This window comes from Glycine soja, chromosome 3 (assembly GCF_004193775.1).
Source record: "Glycine soja cultivar W05 chromosome 3, ASM419377v2, whole genome shotgun sequence".
NCBI lineage: Eukaryota > Viridiplantae > Streptophyta > Magnoliopsida > Fabales > Fabaceae > Glycine > Glycine soja.
The window spans coordinates 27,563,000-27,583,936 of NC_041004.1; the positions used below are offsets into that span (position 1 = coordinate 27,563,000).

Sequence of the window (20,937 nt, forward strand, 5' to 3'; positions counted from 1 at the left end):
ACTATGTATAGGGAATACAATGAATGGAGTGGAATGCTCTCACGAGTAAAATGGTATCTGCCTAAGGCAGTTGCCATTTTATTTTAGTAGTTTCATATGGCTCGCTTAGCGCACAGTCCCGCTTAGCGAGTCAATACGATGTTTGAGTTTTAAAAGCCCATGTGCTTAGCGCAACTGCTCGCTAAGCCCAATTCAAAATTTTAAAATTCCAGAGAAGGATTTGGGCTTAGCGCGTACATACACGCTTAGCACATTTTGCAGCTCTGATTTGTCCAGCAACTCGCGCTTAGCGAATAAAATGCTCCTTACATGCAGTGGTGGGTCTCGCTTAGCGTGTGTGGCTCGCTTAGCGCAATTCGAAAGAAATAAATTCTAGAGAAGGATTTGCGCTTAGCGAGTCCACACTCTTAGCCCAATTTGAAAGAATTAAAATCTAGAGAAGGATTTGGGCTTAGCATGAAGAATCGCGCTTAGTGGGACCACTACAGCCAATGATCAGGGGTCAAGGCGCTTAGCACAACAACAACTTGCTTAGCGCGGAAGGAAGATTCGCTTAGCGAGTGGACTGCTGAAAAATTTTCTAAGTTAATTTTCTGTCCACAACTTTACAAAAACTTATTAACCCTTTTTCCAATACTAAACATGCTAAATTCAAACAATCACAAGCAATCAAACTTAACTAAATGCAAGGAAAACAAAATTAAAAATGGCTGGGTTGCCTCCTAGTAAGTGCTCGTTTAACATCACTAGCTTGACGAATAGCTCTTTCATGGGTCTGGATCAAATTTGGTTCCCTCCACCAGAACCTCTTTTTCATACTCCTTCACCTTTAAGTAGACATTTTGGTCTGACAAATGTTTGTCTTCATCAAACAACTCAAAGCTAATCGTTTGGTCTTCAATACCCATTTCTAGCTTATTCTTTCCATGTCTACTACACAACTTGTAGTAGCTATAAATGGACGTCCCAAAATTAAGGGAATAGTTGCATCTTCCTCTATGTCCATTACCACAAAGTCAGCAGGAAAGATAAGGTGTTTGACTCTGACCAAAACATCTTCTATCACTCCATAGGGCCTGGTGATGGAGCGATCTGCTAACTGTAAAGTCATCCTAGTCGGCATTATCTCCAACTCTCCAAGCCTCCGGCACATGGAAAGCGGCATCAAATTAATACTGGCTCCCAAATCAATAAGAGCCTTGCCAACAGAAACTTCACCTATAGAACAAGGTATAGTAACGCTACCTGGATCCTTATGTTTTGGTGGAAGGATGCGTTGAATTACAGCACTGCAGTTTCCCTCCACAACTATGGTGTCACTATGGATGTACTTGTTCTTCTGAGTTAGCATATCTTTCAAAAATTTAGCATAGAGTGACATCTGCTATAGAGCTTCTCCAAAGGGCATGGTGTCATACCCTAATTTCGTCCGGGGACACTTACGGTCGGCTTGCGAACATTTTTTTGATCCCTTCGGGACAATCAAAACAAATGTTGTTGCGTAATCTATAAAGTTTCACAACATTTTGGAAGGAAAAGCAAGTGTTGTTGTGTAATCCGTAAAGTTTCGCAACATTTTGGAAGGAAAAGAAAGCGTTGTTGCGCAATCCGTAAAGTTTCACAACATTCTGGAAGGAAAAGCAAGCGTTGTTGCGTAATCCATAAAGTTTTGCAACATTCTGGAAGAAGAAGCAAGCGTTGTTGCGCAATCCGTAAAGTTTCGCAACATCCCGAAAGTCAAGACAAGCATCGTTGCGCAATTCGTGTAGTTTCGCAATGTTCCAAAAGAAATCTGCCCAAAAATGTAAAAGAAGGGGTGTATTTAGCAAAATGGGGGGGTGTAAACAACAATCTGGACCACTTGGGCCCTTCTAGAAGATTTTGGAGAAAAGGTTGCTTCTAGTGGAAGCAACCCAGCTTGCTGGGGCGAGCTGAGCTCGCCTAGGCGAGCTGGGCGGCAACCACCTCCGCTTTTCTCCTATAAATAGGGGAAGGAGGGGTAGAGGAGATGGGTTCAACATTTTTATGCAGTCTGTAATCACTTGAAATTAGTAAGAAAATTATTTCTGTGAAGAAAATCCAAGTCGAGATGTTTCCGTAACGCTTCCGAAATGTTTTCCGTAAGTGATTCTGTGGAAGTTCTTCATCGTTCTTCGTCTTTCTTCGATCTTCAACTAGTAAGTTCTCGAAATCGAATCCTTCAATTCATTCTATGCACCCTCAGTGGTCCATTTTTGTTTTACGTACTTTCATTTTTATTTCGCTTACTCTTCATACCCCCATTTCTTTGTTTTTAACGAGCTTTGACCGATCGTTTAAGGCGTTATCTCACATAATAAATGATAAAATGAATTTCAACCGATCATTTGCGTTGTCACTTCATTTAATCACCGTTAAAAAAAATCTGACCGATCGTTCATTCTATAACCTCGGTTAAACAAAAAGGAAAAATAATAATAAAATAATAAAATAATCCAGAAGGCCCAAATTGGACTTTTTCTTTGAAAGTTTCCTGTGAACAAGTTGACAATAACCAAGCAAAACTAAGGCTAAAACCAACACACAAATCAAATTTCGTCCACAAAAAGGTCACTTGAAACCATTTTAAAGGTCCAACGCCTTAAAATGGTCCCCTTCACTTTCATTAATTAAAATGGGCCGTTCCAAAGTATGACACGCACCGCATAACTTTACTGCTTTCGCCAGAACTACGTAGGTCTGAGTTCCTCATCGCAATTAAGGATACGTAGGAGCAAAATCCCCGCTTTTGTCGACCCCAAAAGAGATCGTTCAAGATCTGACGCCTTAACGTTTCTCACTCCAAAAGAGATCGTTCAAGGTCCAATGCCTTAACGTTTCTTTCTTTTCCAAAATCAGCAAGAACTACATAGGTCTGAATTCCTCACCACAAATCGAGGATACGAAGGAGCAAAAGCCCCACTTTTTTCGACCACCCCTTTTCAAAAAAAAAGAGATCGTTAATGGTCCAATGCCTTAACGTTTCTCTTCTTTCACAACCAGGTGATCGTTAGTGGCCCAACGCCTTAACGTTTCTCTCTTTTCAAAACCAAGAGATCGTTAATGGTCCAACGCCTTAATGTTCCTCTCCTTGCAAAATCAAAAGATCATTTAATGGTCCAACGCCTTAAATGACCTTTGTTCAATTAAAATCTATCTTGCGAAAAAGATAAAAACAAATTAACCAACGTTTAATTCTCAAAGAACTACGTAGGTCTGATTTCCTCATTGCAATTGAGGATACATAGGAGCTAGGGAAACACCCTTGTCGACCACAAAAAATAAAAAAACATAAAAAGCATAAAAATACAAAAACATAAAAAAGGGAAAATAAAAACAGTTTGAAGTCATGATATTACACATTTAATTAAAGGTTGTCGTCCTGTGTGGCAGACGCGTGGGGTGCTAATACTTTCCCCGTGTGTAAAAACAACTCCCGAACTCTTTACAATTAAAGTTCGTAGACTGCATTTTGGTTTTTCCGACATTTTCCTCGAATAAACGTTGGTGGTGACTCCGCGCGCCTTCCTCCCTTGGAAGACGCATCCCGTGAGCCCTGCGTCGCCCTCCCGCCGGATGGTAGGTTGCGACAGTTGGCAACTCCACTGGGGACTATTTTTAGAGAGTTAGGCTTTCTAAACTTGTGCAATATCATGACTTCCCCTTTTTTTTTGGTTTCTCTTTATTTCTCTTACATTCTTGTATATAACTCTTTGATGTTTTTAGTGTGTTTTTTTAATGTATGCATGAGATAGATATTTATTCATTTGATATACACAAACACCAACACTATTTGCGCACACGGTGAGTTGAAAAAGGGGCCTATACCCGGGTCCATGGGAACATAGGAAGTGGAGGTGAATCTGTGGTCATGCTAAGTCTCCGACTTGCTTGATGACAGTGAAACCTCACCTAGAGTTTTTCTCTTTGATGATATATTGTCGCTGGTAGTCTCTACTCCCACAATGTTGATATCAAGGGAATGATATCTCTAGAAACCATTTAGGGAGATATGACCACCTTGGGAATTATCACTAAAAGCCTTTTAGATTCTCCCGTCTAGGTTCCTAAAATGGGGGCACAAAGCAAACACGCTGCGTGCCTTTTTAACACTGCCATGCATATAACCTAAATGTCATGTACGCCTTTGTTGTATGATTATTTGTGGATATTGTCATGTTGTGTACATCCCCTTGTTGCGCTTTTGCGCATTTGCATCATGTCGTCACACACATGTTGTATGTTGGTCTTGTCTTTTGTCACAGGAAGTTGGAAGGTCCATATCACCTTCTTAATTGCACACATAGGGCACTGCGCCCCCAAAAGCGCAAGTAAGAAGAGATGATTTTCCGGGCTCTCGTGTTTGTAAATGCATTCATATCATGCATCGCATAAGCATCTCTTCATGGCATAGTAATGGACATATCGTTCCTGCATCTGTCACCTATCATATTCATGCATTGCATTTTGCATAAGTCATTTCATCACCTTGCATCTACATCTAACATGCTTTTTGCATACCTTTTATTTTCATGTTTTCTCATGCATAATCCTTGCATTTTCCTCTGCAAAAAAAAAAAAACAAAAAAGGAGAAAGTGTGAAAATTCACACTGCATTCTTAGTTGCATGTGTTAGGTACCATGAGCCAACCATGTTGGGATCATAAACATGTTTCTCTTAAAAAAAATGATTGAACATGGTAACTAATGCATGGTTAACTAGGAAATGATGTTTTCTCGGGCATCTCAATCTCATAATTACATTTGCCATGCATAGCATAAGTATGCCCGAGTCATTCATCTCTATGAGGTGTTGTCAAAAACATTGGCGATCAAAATTTCTTTTCCTTGGATTATGGGGTTAAACCAAGCTCAAGCTTTTAAGAAAAGGTTCGCCAAGTCAAGTTGAAGTATGGAAGTAACCGTCTTGCAAAATTGGGGCAAAAGATGAATCGAGTTACATCGCTACTTTGTCTACTGCCAAGCACATTTAGGACTGTTGATGTCCCTGTTACTTCCAGTTTCACTTTAACAAAGATGTCATGGACCATGCTGAAAATCTAAATTGATTCAACCCCATGTCCTGCGTAAAAATTCACAAATACTTCAATTGTGCATCATTCGCATACATCCATGCTTTTCATTGGTTGCATTGCTTATTGCATTCTTTCCTTGAAAACCACATTGTAATCATTGTAATCAAGTAGAAAAAACGTTCTTTACGGCGCCCTTACCAAATGCGAGCTAGAGCTAGAGTAATGGGTGATGTAAAGGAGGTACAAGAATAGATCAAGGCTGACATAGAGGCCATGAAAGAGGAAATGGCCACAATGATGGAGGCCATGATGAGCATGAAAGAGATAATGGAGGTCAATGCGGCTGCAATAGCCGTTACCAGCACCATTGCTGAGGTGGACCTGACTCACCCATCTAGCCTCAACCAAACAAATCATCCAACCTCGGATATGAGAGGCAAGGAGTTGGGAAGTACAGGCGACCCCCATTTTGTGCAAGTCCAAAACAAGCATGCTTTCCTGCCATATGGTTTGCCTCCGAACTATACTCCACCTAATGAGAATGTCAATAACTCCACTCCCATACTCATTGAGAGCCAACAACCTCAATCCAATCATGCACATGTCTCTCAACCCATGGGGGGGGGGACACATGAAATGCCCCACCATAATCTAGCCAACTTCGAGCCTTGCCTTGAATACGCCACTAAAGGGCAAACAGTTGATGGTGAGCCCCTGCCAAACACTTCAGGAGGCCCTCATTTTTGCCCACAACCGCAACCCTTGCATTTTGCGGTGGGAAGAGGCCCCTCCGGCTATGGCTGAAAACGAAAAGTTGGATCAGATAGAGGAAAGACTAAAGGTCATTGAATCTAGGAAGCAGAGATTATGCCTTTGCTGACATGGAAGAATTGTGCCTAGTGCCTGATGTCATCATCCCTCCCAATTTCAAGGTGCCTAACTTTGACAAGTACAAGAGGACTACTTTCCCTAAGAAACATCTAAAGATGTATTGTCGGAAGATGGGGGCATACGCAAAAGATGAGAAACTGCTGATACATTTCTTCCAAGAAAGTCTTACTAGGGCAACTGCCACTTGGTATACTAACTTGGAACCTTCCCGAGTCCATTCTTGGAAGGACGTAATAGTTGCCTTTGTTAGGCAGTATCGGTACAATTCTGATATGGCTCTGGATAGGATGCAACTACAGAACATGTGCAAAAAGGAGCATGAATCCTTCAAAGAATACGTCTGAAGGTGGAGGGATCAAGCAGCCCAAGTGGCAGAGTATTAAATGAAGGTCTTAAATGCACACTTGATAAGACTTTGGACTTCATTTATTCTTCATAAGACTTTGACAAATCCTAAGAGAATGTTTTCTACAAAATAAAATCTCAGATGCAGAGTATTAAATGAAGGTCTTAAATGCACACTTGATATTATGTCAAATCATGTTTATGAGATATCATTTGAAAACCTCAGAAGTAGAGCTACATATCATGATCTGATAGCACATCAAACACAATTTTTATCACTTGTATTTATTTGAATCTAATAAAAAAAATTAAGAGTCATAATTTATCTTTAAGACACAAATATTTTTTGACTTAACAAAATATATATTAAATGAGTTATCATATAAGATACTTTTCTTTTCTCGCTCAATCTTATCCTCATTACTTATGTGTAACTCTTTTTTACCATTTTTCAATTTAAAATCCCTTTTTCATATTCTATCACTCTTACACTCACACAACAATCAAATAAAAAAAAATATTATGAAATTTAGAATTCTACTTTCTTTTTATTTTGTTTAATGTCAAACTATTTGTTTTAATTAATTATTACACTTTTTTTATTTTTAATTAAAATATTTGGTCACTAAAAAATTGATAAAAAATCAAAATAATAAAAAATTCATTCATGTTTTTGTTTTAAAATAATATTATCAAAAAATATTTAAATAATAAAACTAGGATAGTTTGATATGGTTGAGAGAAAATTTTAGATCTCTCTTTTATTTAAATTAAAATATGATATGTGATTAAAAAGTATGGTATGTAGTTAGTTTATTTTTTTTCTAATGATTATATTCATAAAACATTGTTAAATAAATTTCAAGTTAATTGTAATGTATGAACGTATAATGGATCTTTAATATGAGACGTGTTTGCTTCTTCTTTTTTAATCTAGATAAGAAACACGAACTAAATTAAAGTTTAAATCATAAAGAAATCAAAATAAAAAGTTAGTATAATAATAAAGAACGTAAATTTATGTAAGTTTTAATCTAAAATGGTGATATTTTGTAGATATATAAAATAGATTATAGAGATAGAGCTAAGCATTTTTTAGGGCCCACATATAAAAATTAAATTAGAATTTTAAAATTAATATATTAAGTTTTCTTTTATTTGGTATCACCGTAGTTAAGATGTTAACTCCGGGGTGATACCTCAAGATATCATTACAAGTTTCCTTCCTTTGCATCTATGATGAGACTAATCATAATCATTAATCATGACTTATACTTAAAACTTCTCAAATTTAACCAACAACTAAAATAATCATAAAATTTGTTGCTTACCATAGAAACCAAATTTATATAAACTAGGGATAGAGGGGCATCGTGTGCCTCTTTACATATTTTAAATAAAAATAAAAAAGAAAAGAAAAAGATTTAAAAGTTACAAAAAAATAATTAACAACATAAAAGTAGTGAGTAGTTATTAGGAGAATAGTAGAAATTTAAAAATTGATAAAAAGAGTAAAATTGTGCAAAATTTGTCGACCAAAAAATGGACATTCCCTTTATTAAATAGTATATATTAAACAAGGTACAAGATTATAGAATTGCGGTTAGAGAAAAGAGATTTATAGTTTATAAAATTCATAACAATTCTAATGATAGGAAATCTGTATTTATTTAGATATCATGTTCAAAGTTTTAAAAGTGTAACTGACCCTTACGTATAAAAAAGGCACAATTGGCCTTAAATTTATTGAAAAAGATGGTTGTATTTTTGTATTTTTTGAGAGGTATATCATTTTCAATGGCAAGAGAAACATGAAAAGGAGGGAGAGAAAATGTGAAATTTAAAAGAAAATGAAGAAGTCATAGAAAATCAAATTGTATAATGCCATTATAGAAAAATTATATACACATATGTTGTACATATTTGCTTTTTATTTTTATAGGATTTCCTTTTATATAAATATTTGTGTATAAATAAAAATTTTTGGTGTAAATTAAATGATAGATTGATGGTAACATATGAATATATTGAAGGTTTAAATATATTTTTAGTCCATACAATTTAATACTTTTTGTTCTTGTCCTTATAATTTTTTTTTGTTTAATTATTCATTTAGTCTTATAGAGTTTACACTTATCCCTCTTAGCTTTTATAGTTAATAAGCAAATTTTTTTAATCCCTGAAGTTTATATTTTAATTCCCTAAAGGTCTGTGTCGTTAGAGTAAAAAAAATTTAACGACAATGACTTTTTGAAAATTAAAATATAAAATTTAGGAACTAAAAAAATTAACTTATTAAACTTTAGGGACTAAAAAAATTCACTTATTAACTATATGTACTAAAAGGGATAAGTTTGGAAACTCTAGGAACTAAATGAGTAATTAAACCTAATTTTTTTAATTCTTGCATATTATGTTTGGTTTGGTTTTAGTCCTTAAAGCATTTTAGATAATACTTTGAATAATAAAAAAATATTATCTAAAACGTTATAAAGATAAAAAAAAATAAACATAATTTACAAGAACTAAAAACAAAAAACAAAAATTATAAGGACAAAAAACAAGAAAATGTTAAATTACAAGGACTGAAAATATATTTAAGCCTAAATTAATAATTATTGGAAAACAATAGAATCTTGAATTATATGATTCTCACAAATAATAGATAAATAACACTTACATTTCTTCATGGTGAGACTTCTCTCTGATGTACGTTGATTTCTTAGAATATTAGAGAAACAAAATTTTCTTTCTTGATTATTCTTTATGTCTCTCTAAGTTTTGGATGGTTAAGGGTTAGAGAGAGCATTGTTCTTTCAAAAAAATGGCATTGCTTCACGTTAGTGGATATTAATCCCTTTATAACTACTACTCTTATTAAGTAATAGTTATCTCTAGAAATTTCTCCTATTTAACCCAATTACAATTTAGTCTTTAATTATTAATTATTTATTTATTAGTTCCTATATAAGTCACATGTCTCTCACATGAGATATTAATTCTAACATTCTCCCACTTGGCTCGTGTAACATTACTAAACATTGTGGACTAAATAAATAAATAGATTAAACTAACATAATGCGCATTAAAATGAGTAAATTGTTCTATACATTGGATACATCATAATTTCATTATTAAAAATAGAAACCAATTCAAGTCGTGGCGGTTGTACATCACTTAATCTACATAGTTCCTTCCATGTATTACAAATTAGTCTTCTCCTTAATATGATCATTAGTTAGGAGTACATAATTGATACAACATAATGTCTTTATTCAAAACAAAACCTGCTAACATTATTCTAATACAAATATTCATGCAAACATAGAGAACAAATAATTAGAAACATATCATAAATGAACTAAGAGTGTCAGTAAAATAAATAAGGTAAATTACACTTAATGATCATCAATAACAAATATTTTCAACATGTTCTATAAATGTCTTGAGCGGCAATCCCTTTGTCAAAGGGTCAACTATCATAAGGTTTGTGTTTATATGTTCACTACTACAATTTATTGATTTAACATCACAAGCTTAACATTGGTTTTTTAAAAAACTGATGTTAAGAATAGTGCGGTGGCATTTTCGTAAACAAGTTGACTTAATTAACATCGGTATTGAAAAAACCGATGTTAACTAGTTGATGTTAACATCGGTTTTTCCAAAACCCGATGTTAACATTAATATCTTAACAGCGGTGATTGAAAAACTGATGTTAACATCAACTAGTTAACATTGATTATTTAAAAACTGATGTTAACTTTAGAAAGTTAACATTGGTTTTTTAAAAAAACCGATATTGACATCAACTAGTTAACATCGATCATGTTTAAGAAACCGATGTTGTTTCATTCATAAGTTAAAACCCAAAAATCCATTTTCCCCCACGCGATTAGTAACCAAAACTCGAAAGACTTATCTTTCCTCCTCACTCAAGCTGCCATTAAGGTTTGTGTTCGGGTTCGCACAGGCTCCACGAGTTACCATTCATGACTGCCGCGATTTAGGTACGTGGCTAAACCTTCATGTTGCTTTAACCTTTATCCCTATAGAATGTTAAATTCGGGTTGGTGAGTTCATTGTTTCGTAGGTGTTAGACATAGTCTTGGCTCCTGGTTGGTGGGTTCGTGAGTTCATGAGTTGGTGGGTTCACGGGTTGGTGAGTTCATTGCTTCGTAGGTTGCTCTTTTTGGCACTTTTGATTATGTAATTTTTCTCTTCAACTTTTGATAGCTGTAACAATTCTCAGATTTTACTTCGAAGGGATAACATTTGATAGCTGTTACAGTTACATCAATTCCATAGCCTTTACCCCTCTCCTAACAATAATGCTATTAAGGGTAGTCCTTAGAGCCTTTCTTAAGACATCATAAAACCCAATTTCAGTGTGATTAAGGCTAGGATAATTGTGACACCCCAATGCTAAACCACCCTCATAGTACACTACAAGATGCAAAAACCAGTGCCCAATTGATAGCACAATAATGTTGTCGTTGTCGTTCCGGTAGACAAGATTCAGGGTTGAACCGGTGGATAACATGCAAAGAAAGGACTTTAATTGGTTCATAGGCACTGAGTCCCCAGCAAAAGCTACATGCTTGTTGCTAATGAGTTGGAGAAAAGTTTGAGCCTCAAACCTTGGAAGACTGCATTTACTTGGTTTCCATCTCCAGTATAGATAGCCAGAGTTAGGCCTTCCACGTGTTATGCAATTCTGGCCTTCTTTGATTGTACCACAGGTTGTACTATTGTACAAAGGGCCTCTCCTATCTCGGATCCATTTGCCATCAAAGTTGTCACATGGGGTCTCATAAGTTTTTTCCTTTTCTGCCAATTAGGAACATTTAAGTCTAGTGAACCAACAAATCCTACATCCCAAGTTGCTAATTAGTAATTACAATTCGACAAAACTTAGATATATATAGTTCCTTTGATGCTTTTATGTTGTTGTCAAACAAACCAGAATTGGAATTTTATCTATGTTTCCTACAAAGAAACATGTAAGTCTAGTGAAGCAACAAATCCTACATCCCCGAGTTGCTAATTAATTGCAATTTGACAAAACTCAGATACAGTTCTATTGATGCTTTTGTGTTGTTGTTGTCTAATCAAAATTGAAATTTTAACTCAAATAATCTATGTGGACATTTAATGCATCACTTTATTATTTTTACAAATTAATATAACTCCAGTTCTTAGAGGCAAGTCAAGAGCTTATAGAGCTAGAATCTGTCCTCCCATCAACCACTACTCCATAACGAGTCAGATCGAAATATTCTAATAGCATTGAATATAACTCAATGTATTCAGTTGAGCCATTAGAAGGGCTATTATCTTGTGAAGGTGGTTCAGTTGAATCAGCATGAGGAATTTCATATGGGGAAGGATAATCAGCTAGAGGTTCTACAGCTAAAATGGTTAAATCCCTCGCAAATGCTATGTCAATTTTAGAACTAACTATATAAACAATTGCTATACTCAAAGCTTAATGCTAGTATATTTTTCATTTTTGGCCCAGATCCTGAAAGTATGCTTTGCTAACTCCTAGTCTCCTACTAATATTATTAGCACTTTTGCATGGGACTGACCCTTTTTAATATGTTTAGTTTATAATCTTAAGTTTATTGAATTATGCTGAACTTAATATCTTATTATATGCTAAACGTAGAGTTTTTCTTTAAAATTGTAACTGTTTGACACATTCATAAGCTTTTATGTTTTCATAAATTTCATTTAGTACCATGCAAGTTTTAGAAACAGATCCTGCATGGTAACGATGCTTGACTACTTGAAAGGGGTATTCTATGACAAGGAAACATGACAATCCCTGTGTATGGCTTTAGGTATTTAGCCCCCCTTAATGGAATATGGCTTTAGGGTGTATTTTTTATTTTGGCCTTACACTTTTTACACACTATTTTAATTCAAAAATTTCTATTCTATTTCTATTTTCTGTATTTTCTTCCTCTAAACCAAATACACACTTATTATTTCCTTTCTCCCTTCTTGGACTGCAAGTGAGGCCCCTTAAGCACCACTCTAGTAGTGACCTTCTCCTATGCCCCTAGCAAGGTATAATACCACAAAAAAATATTGGATACATCAACAGTAATAACAAAAGCTCTAATGTAACCACTTTGAAAAAAGAAAAAGGTGTAACTTGGTTGATCATCTTTTGCTTCATACTTTATAACACTAAAGAATTGAAATGGAAAACTACTTCATAATTAGAATTGGTAAACATTAGCAGCAAATTACAACATCAAGTCTTCATTCTCTGGTATTTTGTGATAAAATTAATAACCATGAATGACATACTCTGAAATTTACTCCTCTCAGCCAATTAATATACATGAATTCCTGACCCAACTGTTTGAAAAACCACACAACCTCTCTAGATTCACTCTAAGAAGATTTGGCGGCAGTTGAATGGCTGGTATGAAGGGAAATGCTTATATTTACACTTTAAGTACATACTACATAAGGCTAGAAAAAGTACTTAATTCACTTATTTTATATATAATTTCTGGTTTTTCTATATTCTAAAAACTAGGCATGGAAGTTGATTCAATTGGTTCAAATTGTTGTTCAAGAGGAGAGATTGAAAATCAATCAGGAAGTGAACTAAAGGGTTGAAGTAGGTTTGGCTTCAGCTAGTTAATTAGGATTCAAAATCATCCTTGAAAACCTTTTCCCCTACTCCTGTATATATATGCCACATGTTTTCCTCGTTTGCATAATTGATCTTTTCCACACATGTTTTACCATCAGGGCTGTTTTGGGCCAATTCATTTGGGCTGAAACCTATTTGGCATATTCCAAATAGAACCATTTTCCTTGGTCCATAATTGTACAAAGTCTGAATGACAAACACAAACAATCTTTATTTCAATTTGTGGAGCTAGCTAGCTTTTCAATTCTAAACCATGACTTTATAATTGAAAATTAAATGGCTATTTTGAACACTGCATGTTACTACTATATTATAATAGAAAAATTGAAGATGGTGAATATCAAATGGCAAAAGACAGAGAGAGCTATAGACTAACTTTTACTTGTTTAGTATATGCTAGAATGAGAACATCAGCATACTCATGTTGTGAGTACTGCCTACTGCTGGAATAGAATTGAGGCATGAAATAGTTGTTGAGGTAATCATTGCTACCCAACCCAATTGAGTATATGCACTTGCTCAAGTAATTTGCAGCTGAGTCCTTATTTCCCAGTAAATTTACCAATTGAGAAACTATGCTTTGGTAATTTTGCACCTGCCCACTAAAGCTAATACGCCCTCCCTACAAAACATATGAACAACTTTAGAACATAAATACCTTAACAAATGAAGATTAAAAATAGTGATGTTGCATGAAGCAAAATGAAACTATAAAAGGGTATCGGTTGCTGCCCAGTTTCCTCCCTAATTCCAGCAGTAGCAGATGCATAATTGACTCCTTTGAATATAGCATCGCCACTTGCATCAACATATGGAGGTATGTAATCATCGAATCCCAAAAGTTCAGCTGTTAAATTTCAACAAAAAGTTAAAACAAGAGTGAAACCTTTCTATGGTTTCAATTTTATGTACCAGATCTACTTTTCTCTTGCTTATGTTTCTACCAAATCAGTTCTGCTGGTAAGTAACCATTTGGCAGTAAATTTCTCCTGTTTCTTTCTTTATCAGTAATTCTACAATTCTACCTCTTTGTCAATGAAATGAACTACGCAACACTCTAGTCTTGAATTGCATATTGAATGCGGGCAAACAGATTCATGTGAATGGAATTTAAGGGTTAGTCATAAACCTTTTATGAGGGGTAACTAAATTAGAGTAGTGCCAACTCTAGTGTCAAAAGTTTAAATTTTTTTCACTGACATCTGCATGTTACTCCTTTTTTTATTTTTTTATTTCACCTGTACAAATATTAATGCATCTTAATTATACCCTTTCCTTGTAGGTGGTGGATATTTATTGTCAGATTTTAGCATAATACAGCTTGTCATCCAATAGAAAATTATGAATGCATATATTAAGATGCTTTTAGTTGCAGTTAATTGAGAGGTTCAACAATAGGGAAGAAGAACAACAAATCTTAGAACCATTTTGATGCCATTGACTCACTATAATTATGTCTTTTACTATGATGAATTGATGATCATTATAAGTGTTTGCATGTGAATCTAGTTTTAAGACCATGGATGATGCAAACGAGTATATATTTCAACTAAAATGCTGCCATGCAAAGTTTATAAGCCAATTAAGAAAGTGCAAGCTCACCAATTGCATAGTGGTTTTCCCATTGGAAAACCTTCTAGAAGGTCCACCAGGGAAGTCAATCCCATAAGGCAAGTAATCAACCCTAGCCAAAGATTGGAGTTGGTTGTTGTTCCCATTATTAACCAAAGAATCACCAAAAATGAAGTAGCATGGCACTTGTAGTGCACCTTGAACACCACTCCACAAACCAAGAGAAACAACAACAATGAGTGTCAACATGCTTATTGTGAGATCCAAAGCTGCCATTGGAGCAAGAAACAATGTTGCTTGTGAGGAATTAAAGTGAAAAATCTAGGTAGCTAAGGAAGATAGGGGCATGTCTAAGTGATTGAATGTGGAAGGTGTGACACGAGTATAAGTATATATAGTAGTGGAGAGATTAGGCTCTATACTAGTAGTAGTCTATAGTGTAGCTTTTACCACTACTAGAAAAAGCTGATTTAACATCGACGGATTAACATCGGTTTTGTCAAAAACCGATGTTAACGTAAACGCGGTGGCATAATTGTAAATAATGTGTATTTCTTAACATTGGTTTTATGAAAACCGATGTTAACGAAGCGACTCTAACATCGGTTTTGAAGAAAACCGATGTTAGAGTTGATTCGTTAACATCGGTTTTTTGAATAAAACTGATGTTAACGTTGACATCAATTTGTTAACATCGGTGTTTTATTGAAAATCGATGTTAAACTTACATTTTAAATTATATTTGACGCTACCTATTTCGCTCGCGCTCCCTTCTTCTCCGTTTACCCTCTCGCGCTTTCTTCTTCTCTGTGTACCCTTTCGCGCTCTCTTCTCCATTGCACTGTTAACATCAAAGGTTGTTGTTCTCCATTGCACTGAAGACCGTGACAGGTACGTTTCGTCTACCTGTGTTGTTCTATTGAAATGAAGACCGTGACCGTGCTAGGTCTGTTTCTGGAACTCGTGGTTAAGCTAAGGACCTTTTTTGGTTTCTGGTGCAAGGATTGGCGAAGTGGTGGTCACCTGAGGTACATTTGACTAGTAGTACGTGGTCTTTGTGGTCAGCTGAGGTACATTTCACCTGAGGTACAATCTCGCCGGCATTGTCGCTGTTGTGTTCGAGGTAAGCTTCATGTCTTCATTGTAACTTTGTGCTTCCGCGTACGTGGTGTTTGTGTTCTTTGTTCTTATAGATTGTTAGTTAGTTTCTTAATTAGTTACTACTACTAGCTAGGGTTTGGAATGCGGGTAATGTTGCTTGGAAAGCTGTGTAAAAATATTGCCTTATTTTGTTGAGTTGTTGCTTGGAAGCATCTACTTTCTTCCTTCACTGTTGTTGTGTAGTCGTTTCTTTCATGCTCTAGTTTTTGTTTCCATGCTTCATATCTTATAGCTTTTTGGGATAGTGGTTGTTCAAGTTGTTTGGCCTTATTGTTCATAGCCTTCTGGCTGATGTTTAACTTCTGCCTGATGTTTTTAATATCCCCATTGATTCGTAGTATTTGGTGGGATAGGAGCTTGAAGGAACAGAATTTGGTGTGATTGATTGAGGGTCAACTATCCAATGCATGTATAATTCAAATTATTGAGGGTCAAGATACCCTACAGACCCTTGTGGAGCTATGGAGACATTGCTTACATCATAGGGGAGCAATCTTGAAATCCCAAAATCTGGTGTTCATACGTTTGTGCTCTAACAAATCTGTTTGTTCAGCTGATAGCAATCATTGGAGAAAGAACGAATGGATTTCTATACTTAGCTAATTTCTACTGCTACTGCTATGAGACTATATTGATAACATTTTTTTTGCTTGCTTTATTTCATTCATTGATGGTATTTATAATGGCTGATACAGTTGATAGTGGGGGACAAGAATATAACAAAATGGAAATATCACTAACAGAATTTGTGAAATTATCCTATTAGCTATAACAAACTCCCGACAAGATAATAGCAAGGCAAAGCTGGTCTGATTGTGGGCCTGTGGCTGCTATCTGCACCCCTGTCTGTGTGTGGTATTGCTATGAGAACACTATATGTGCTTTGTGAATCTTAATGATGAATAGAAACTAGAATAGTATGTCTGTCACATGAATAACTAACACTTTTAATAGACAACAAGTAGTTTGACATAGTTTGGTTGAGAAAAAGCTGAATTAGTTTGTTGTACTTGAAGTTGGTTTGGCTTTGACTTCTTCTAATGCCATTACTCATTATATGAACTCCAGGTGAAGGTGAATTACTTTGTTGTAGTTGAAGTTGGTTTGTCCATTGGTGTTCTTGTGGAAGCTGTTTCATTATATCAAGTACAGGTAAAGCACATTGTTACTACTTTTTATATATACATGTATATGTCTAAACCATGTATTAAAACCTGTATTCAAACACTACAGGCAAATACAGCTAGCAGGTACGTGTTAAAGTTGTTGAAGCTTCAAGATGAGAGAGACTTTAGAAGTTTGTATAATCTCACTTGAAGATGTGAGTTTTCATTGATATTTTTTACATCTGTTCAAGCTTACTTACTTGAGAATATGTTTGAAATTGCTGGTTTTTTTACCATATACCTGATCTGAAATTTCTAGTTAAATGTATGTCTTTATGAAAATTTGTTAAGGTGATAATTAGAAGGATTAAGCCATATATAGTTTAAGTGCAAGGTTCTAAGGCCAAACTATTATTTGGAAAGAATAATTGTCTTGATATGAATTTGTTACCCTTCTTCGGGTGTTCCTCTCCTTTAGCTTATGTCTTTGAGTGATCAAGTTTTGCCTTTCTCTCCTTTAGCAATGACTTTGTACCCCACTCATTGTTATTCTCACTATTTCTCTCCTTTAGCAATGACTTTGCTTCTACTTGTACTTTGTCCCTTTCCTCCATTTGCTGGAATTTTTGAATGATTGCCTCCTTGCTTCCCCCACCAGTGAGACCCAATTTTTTTGGCCATACTCCACCAGTGACACCCCAGTCATTGTTATTCTCACTATTTCTGTCCTCAGCTTCTGCCTTTGAGTGATCAACTTTGTAATCCTTGTAGCATTTCTACATGCTTTGTCATATCTTGTAGCTGCTGTTGTACTTTAGAAGTGGCTAGCAGGTTCAGCTGAAAAAGCACCTATAACCTGAGTCCATCTCATGGATTCCCACCATAGACCCCTAGTCATTTTGCAGTGGAAAAAAAGATGACCAGCCTCCTCCTGATGACTTCCACAAATAGGACACATAGTATCCTGAAATTATACATTTCTCCTGAGCAAATTGGCCCTAGTGGGGAGGCTATCCAAAAACAACCTCCATGAGAAAGGTAGCCAATGGTTTTGGCAGGACATCCAATGATATTGTAAAGGAACACTTTGGCTTGAAAGTGATAGATTGAATTGACTAATCATTCGAGGTTGTGACAATTTGATTTTTTTTCCCACTGATTTCCCTATTCGTAGCCTTATTCATCGCGGCCCACATGGATATTTTGCCAAGCAAAATCAAGTGACATTTGCTCGAGGGACTATATGAAGTTGGTCTGTTAAACAAGATGTAGTAAGTTCAGTGTTGTAGAAAGCACAATGCTGGTCTTAGCTGCTGTAATATGTCAGCTACTAAAATAATCTCTCGAAACATTTTGATAAGGATTTTAAAACTGAGCAGCAAACACTCTTTGTACAGTGGCTTCATTTTCAGTAGTAAATTCCCTGTTGCATTGAAAATAATTTTTTTAAAATACGCCCTGCATAACATATTTATCCGTCTACCAGAAAATTCTTGTCCTCATCTCCCGTTGTGGCTAGTCTTCTAATGCATAATTGCTAGCTTTTTTCACTTAAGTTACCCTTGAAGTAGTGAAAGTATGAAATTCATTAACTTGTTTTTATTGTAAAAATGTTTTTTTATATTTAATTATGTATTTTACCAAAAAAATATAGTCTTATTTTGTATTTTCTTGATTTCCTTCTAGATTTTTTTTTCTTGAACTAGTCTTCTAAAGCATAACTACTAGTTTTTTTGCAGTCACATTAACCCTTGAGCTGTATTTGTCTTCTTCTTTGATTAAGCTTGGTTGACAGTCTGTCTTTAACCAATCTCCATGCAAAGATAGCTGCTTTTGCTGGGATTTGTAATTTCCATAACTCCGTAAACACTCCATCACTATTTTCCTCAGTTGCTTCTCCTTGCATCAAAAGGTATGCGCTCATTGTTGTGTACTGTCCATTAGGTTCTGCTCTCCGTTTCCAGCAATCTACTGAATGTGGATGAATATGAATCTTTGTTGTATCTTCTAAAAATCTGGTAGCTGCCTCAATTTCACAATCAAATAGAGGCCTTCTCCATCGAAAATTCTATTCCCATGATGTAGCTATTATTTTATACATGCAGTATTTGAATACCTAAATAGGATTAAGAAAAATAGAAAACTTAACAGAAATGTTATAAAAATGATTACTTTATAAGCATAAGGTGTGTACGATGAATAAATCAAAACCAGCTCTAGCAGCATTTCAACATCATGTGTATCATGCGTTGATGACTTTTTTTTTTTTGCACAGCAAAATCTGATAATATTATAAATGATTCAGTACTAGCCTGTTGTTGAATAATCTCCAAGAAAAAGCACTTGCTCTTGGGGGAATTTTCAGGCTCCATATGATCTTGGAAGCCCTGTCCTCATTAGCATTATTATGAGCCTCCTGCAACACTTTGTAGGCAAACTTTGTGGAATACAGACCATTAGGGTCAGCCTTCCAACAAAGGAAATCCCTGCTGGATTAATGGATGTGTCCGGACTCAATCTCAGCTAGAAAAGCAGCTACCATGCCAATTTCATGGTCAAAAAAATTCCTTCTCCAAATTAGCTTCCATTCCCATCTATCCTCCACGAAATCCCCCATGGAATTGATTGAAGAGGTCTGCTGATTGCTTATTAAATACAAAGTAGGATATTTTGCTTGAAGATTTAAATTATCCCCCAGCCACTTGTCCTTCCAGAAACTGATTTTGGTACCACAGCCCACCCTCCACTTGAGGTTATCGATAAAGCAATTGTTGTGCTGCTGCTGGAAGACAGCCTTTAAGTCTTGCCACCATTGAGATGAGAATTTACTCTTTCCATCAAAGATCAGCTCCTTCCACCCGCCATATTTGGAGAGTAAAATTCTAACCCAAGGTTGGTTCTGATTATTAGCCAGCTCCCACCCCCATTTGCCAAGTAAAGCCTCATTAAAATTAGATAAATCTTTAATCCCTAGGCCCCCTTTGTTTTTAGGAAGGCAAACTGTGTCCCACTTCACCCAAGGAATCTTGCTGGCCTCTTGATGACCTCCCCAAAGAAAGTTTCTCTCAATGGAAACAATATTGTGCACCACTTTTTTGGGAATCTTAAAAAAAGATAGTAAATAGATAGGTAAGGCTGATAAAATTGAATTAATGAGAGTGATTCTGCCCCCCATAGATAGGCTTCTTTGCTTCCATTTTGCAAGTTTGGCTTCAAACTTCCTTATAATAGGCTGCCACACAATCCAGCTCTTAGAAGACACCCCTATTGGAATTCCAAGGTAAGAAAAAGGAAAATCCATGTGACTGCAATTGAGGAATTGAGCTGCATCCCTACACCAACTTCCAGATTTGCCCAGACAGCCAAAATGGCTTTTAGAAAAATTTATCTTGAGGCCAGAAGCCTTTTCAAAACACCTCAAATATATTTTAAGGTTCTAACATTATGTTGAGTGGCATCTCCAAAAACAGACTTCCATTAATTAAAATGGATATGGTTGCAGTGGACAGGCAACCATTAATCCATTTCCTCCATCTTTCACAAAAGCCCATCCTCATCAACATGTAGTCAAGAAAACCACAAGAAACCGAATCATACGCCTTTTCAAAATCCTCTTTGAAGACCATGCAAGGTTTATTTCTAGCCTTAGCCTCAGCTATAACCTCATTGGCAATCAAAACACCATGAAGAATGTGCCTCCCCTTCATAAAATCCGTTTGTCTTTCATCTATAAGATGAGGTAACACAAGGGCCAGCCTCTTGGCCAGAACTTTAGCCACGATTTTATAGACACACCCTATAAGGGAGATGGATCTATAATCATTGAAAGATTGAGGGTCATTAAGCTTTGGGATGAGGGCTATGAATGAAGCATTGGTTCCTTTGGGGAAGGAGCCATTGATGTAAAATTCATCCATGAACCTGATGAAATCTGGTTTCAAAATCTCCCAAAAATGGTTAATGAAATTGAAATTTAATCCATCCGGGGCAGGACTTTTGTCCCCCCCCACAATCCCAAACTGCTGATTTGATCTCCAATTCAGAAAATCTAGACACAAGGCTTTCTTTATCTCTTAGGTCAAGAGAAGAAAATTGGACACCATCCAAGGTTGGTCTACTACAACATTCCTCC

At 35.8% G+C, this 20,937-nt stretch overlaps 2 protein-coding genes across 2 annotated transcripts; both read right to left on the reverse strand.

Annotated features, from left to right (window-relative positions):
* Window positions 1–910: 910 nt before the first annotated feature.
* LOC114405073 lies at window positions 911–1,381 on the reverse strand. Its single transcript, XM_028367754.1, has one exon. It carries the CDS (start codon window positions 1,379–1,381, stop codon window positions 911–913), a length of 471 nt encoding a protein of 156 aa, XP_028223555.1.
* Window positions 1,382–10,581: 9,200 nt separating this feature from the next.
* Window positions 10,582–14,814, reverse strand: LOC114405075 (GDSL esterase/lipase At2g42990-like). The gene is made up of 6 exons (XM_028367755.1): window positions 14,565–14,814; window positions 13,691–13,813; window positions 13,343–13,590; window positions 13,010–13,152; window positions 11,553–11,746; window positions 10,582–11,120 (listed from the first exon to the last, which is right to left on the reverse strand). Exons 1-6 carry the CDS (start codon window positions 14,812–14,814, stop codon window positions 10,582–10,584), a joined length of 1,497 nt encoding a protein of 498 aa, XP_028223556.1.
* Window positions 14,815–20,937: the final 6,123 nt, after the last annotated feature.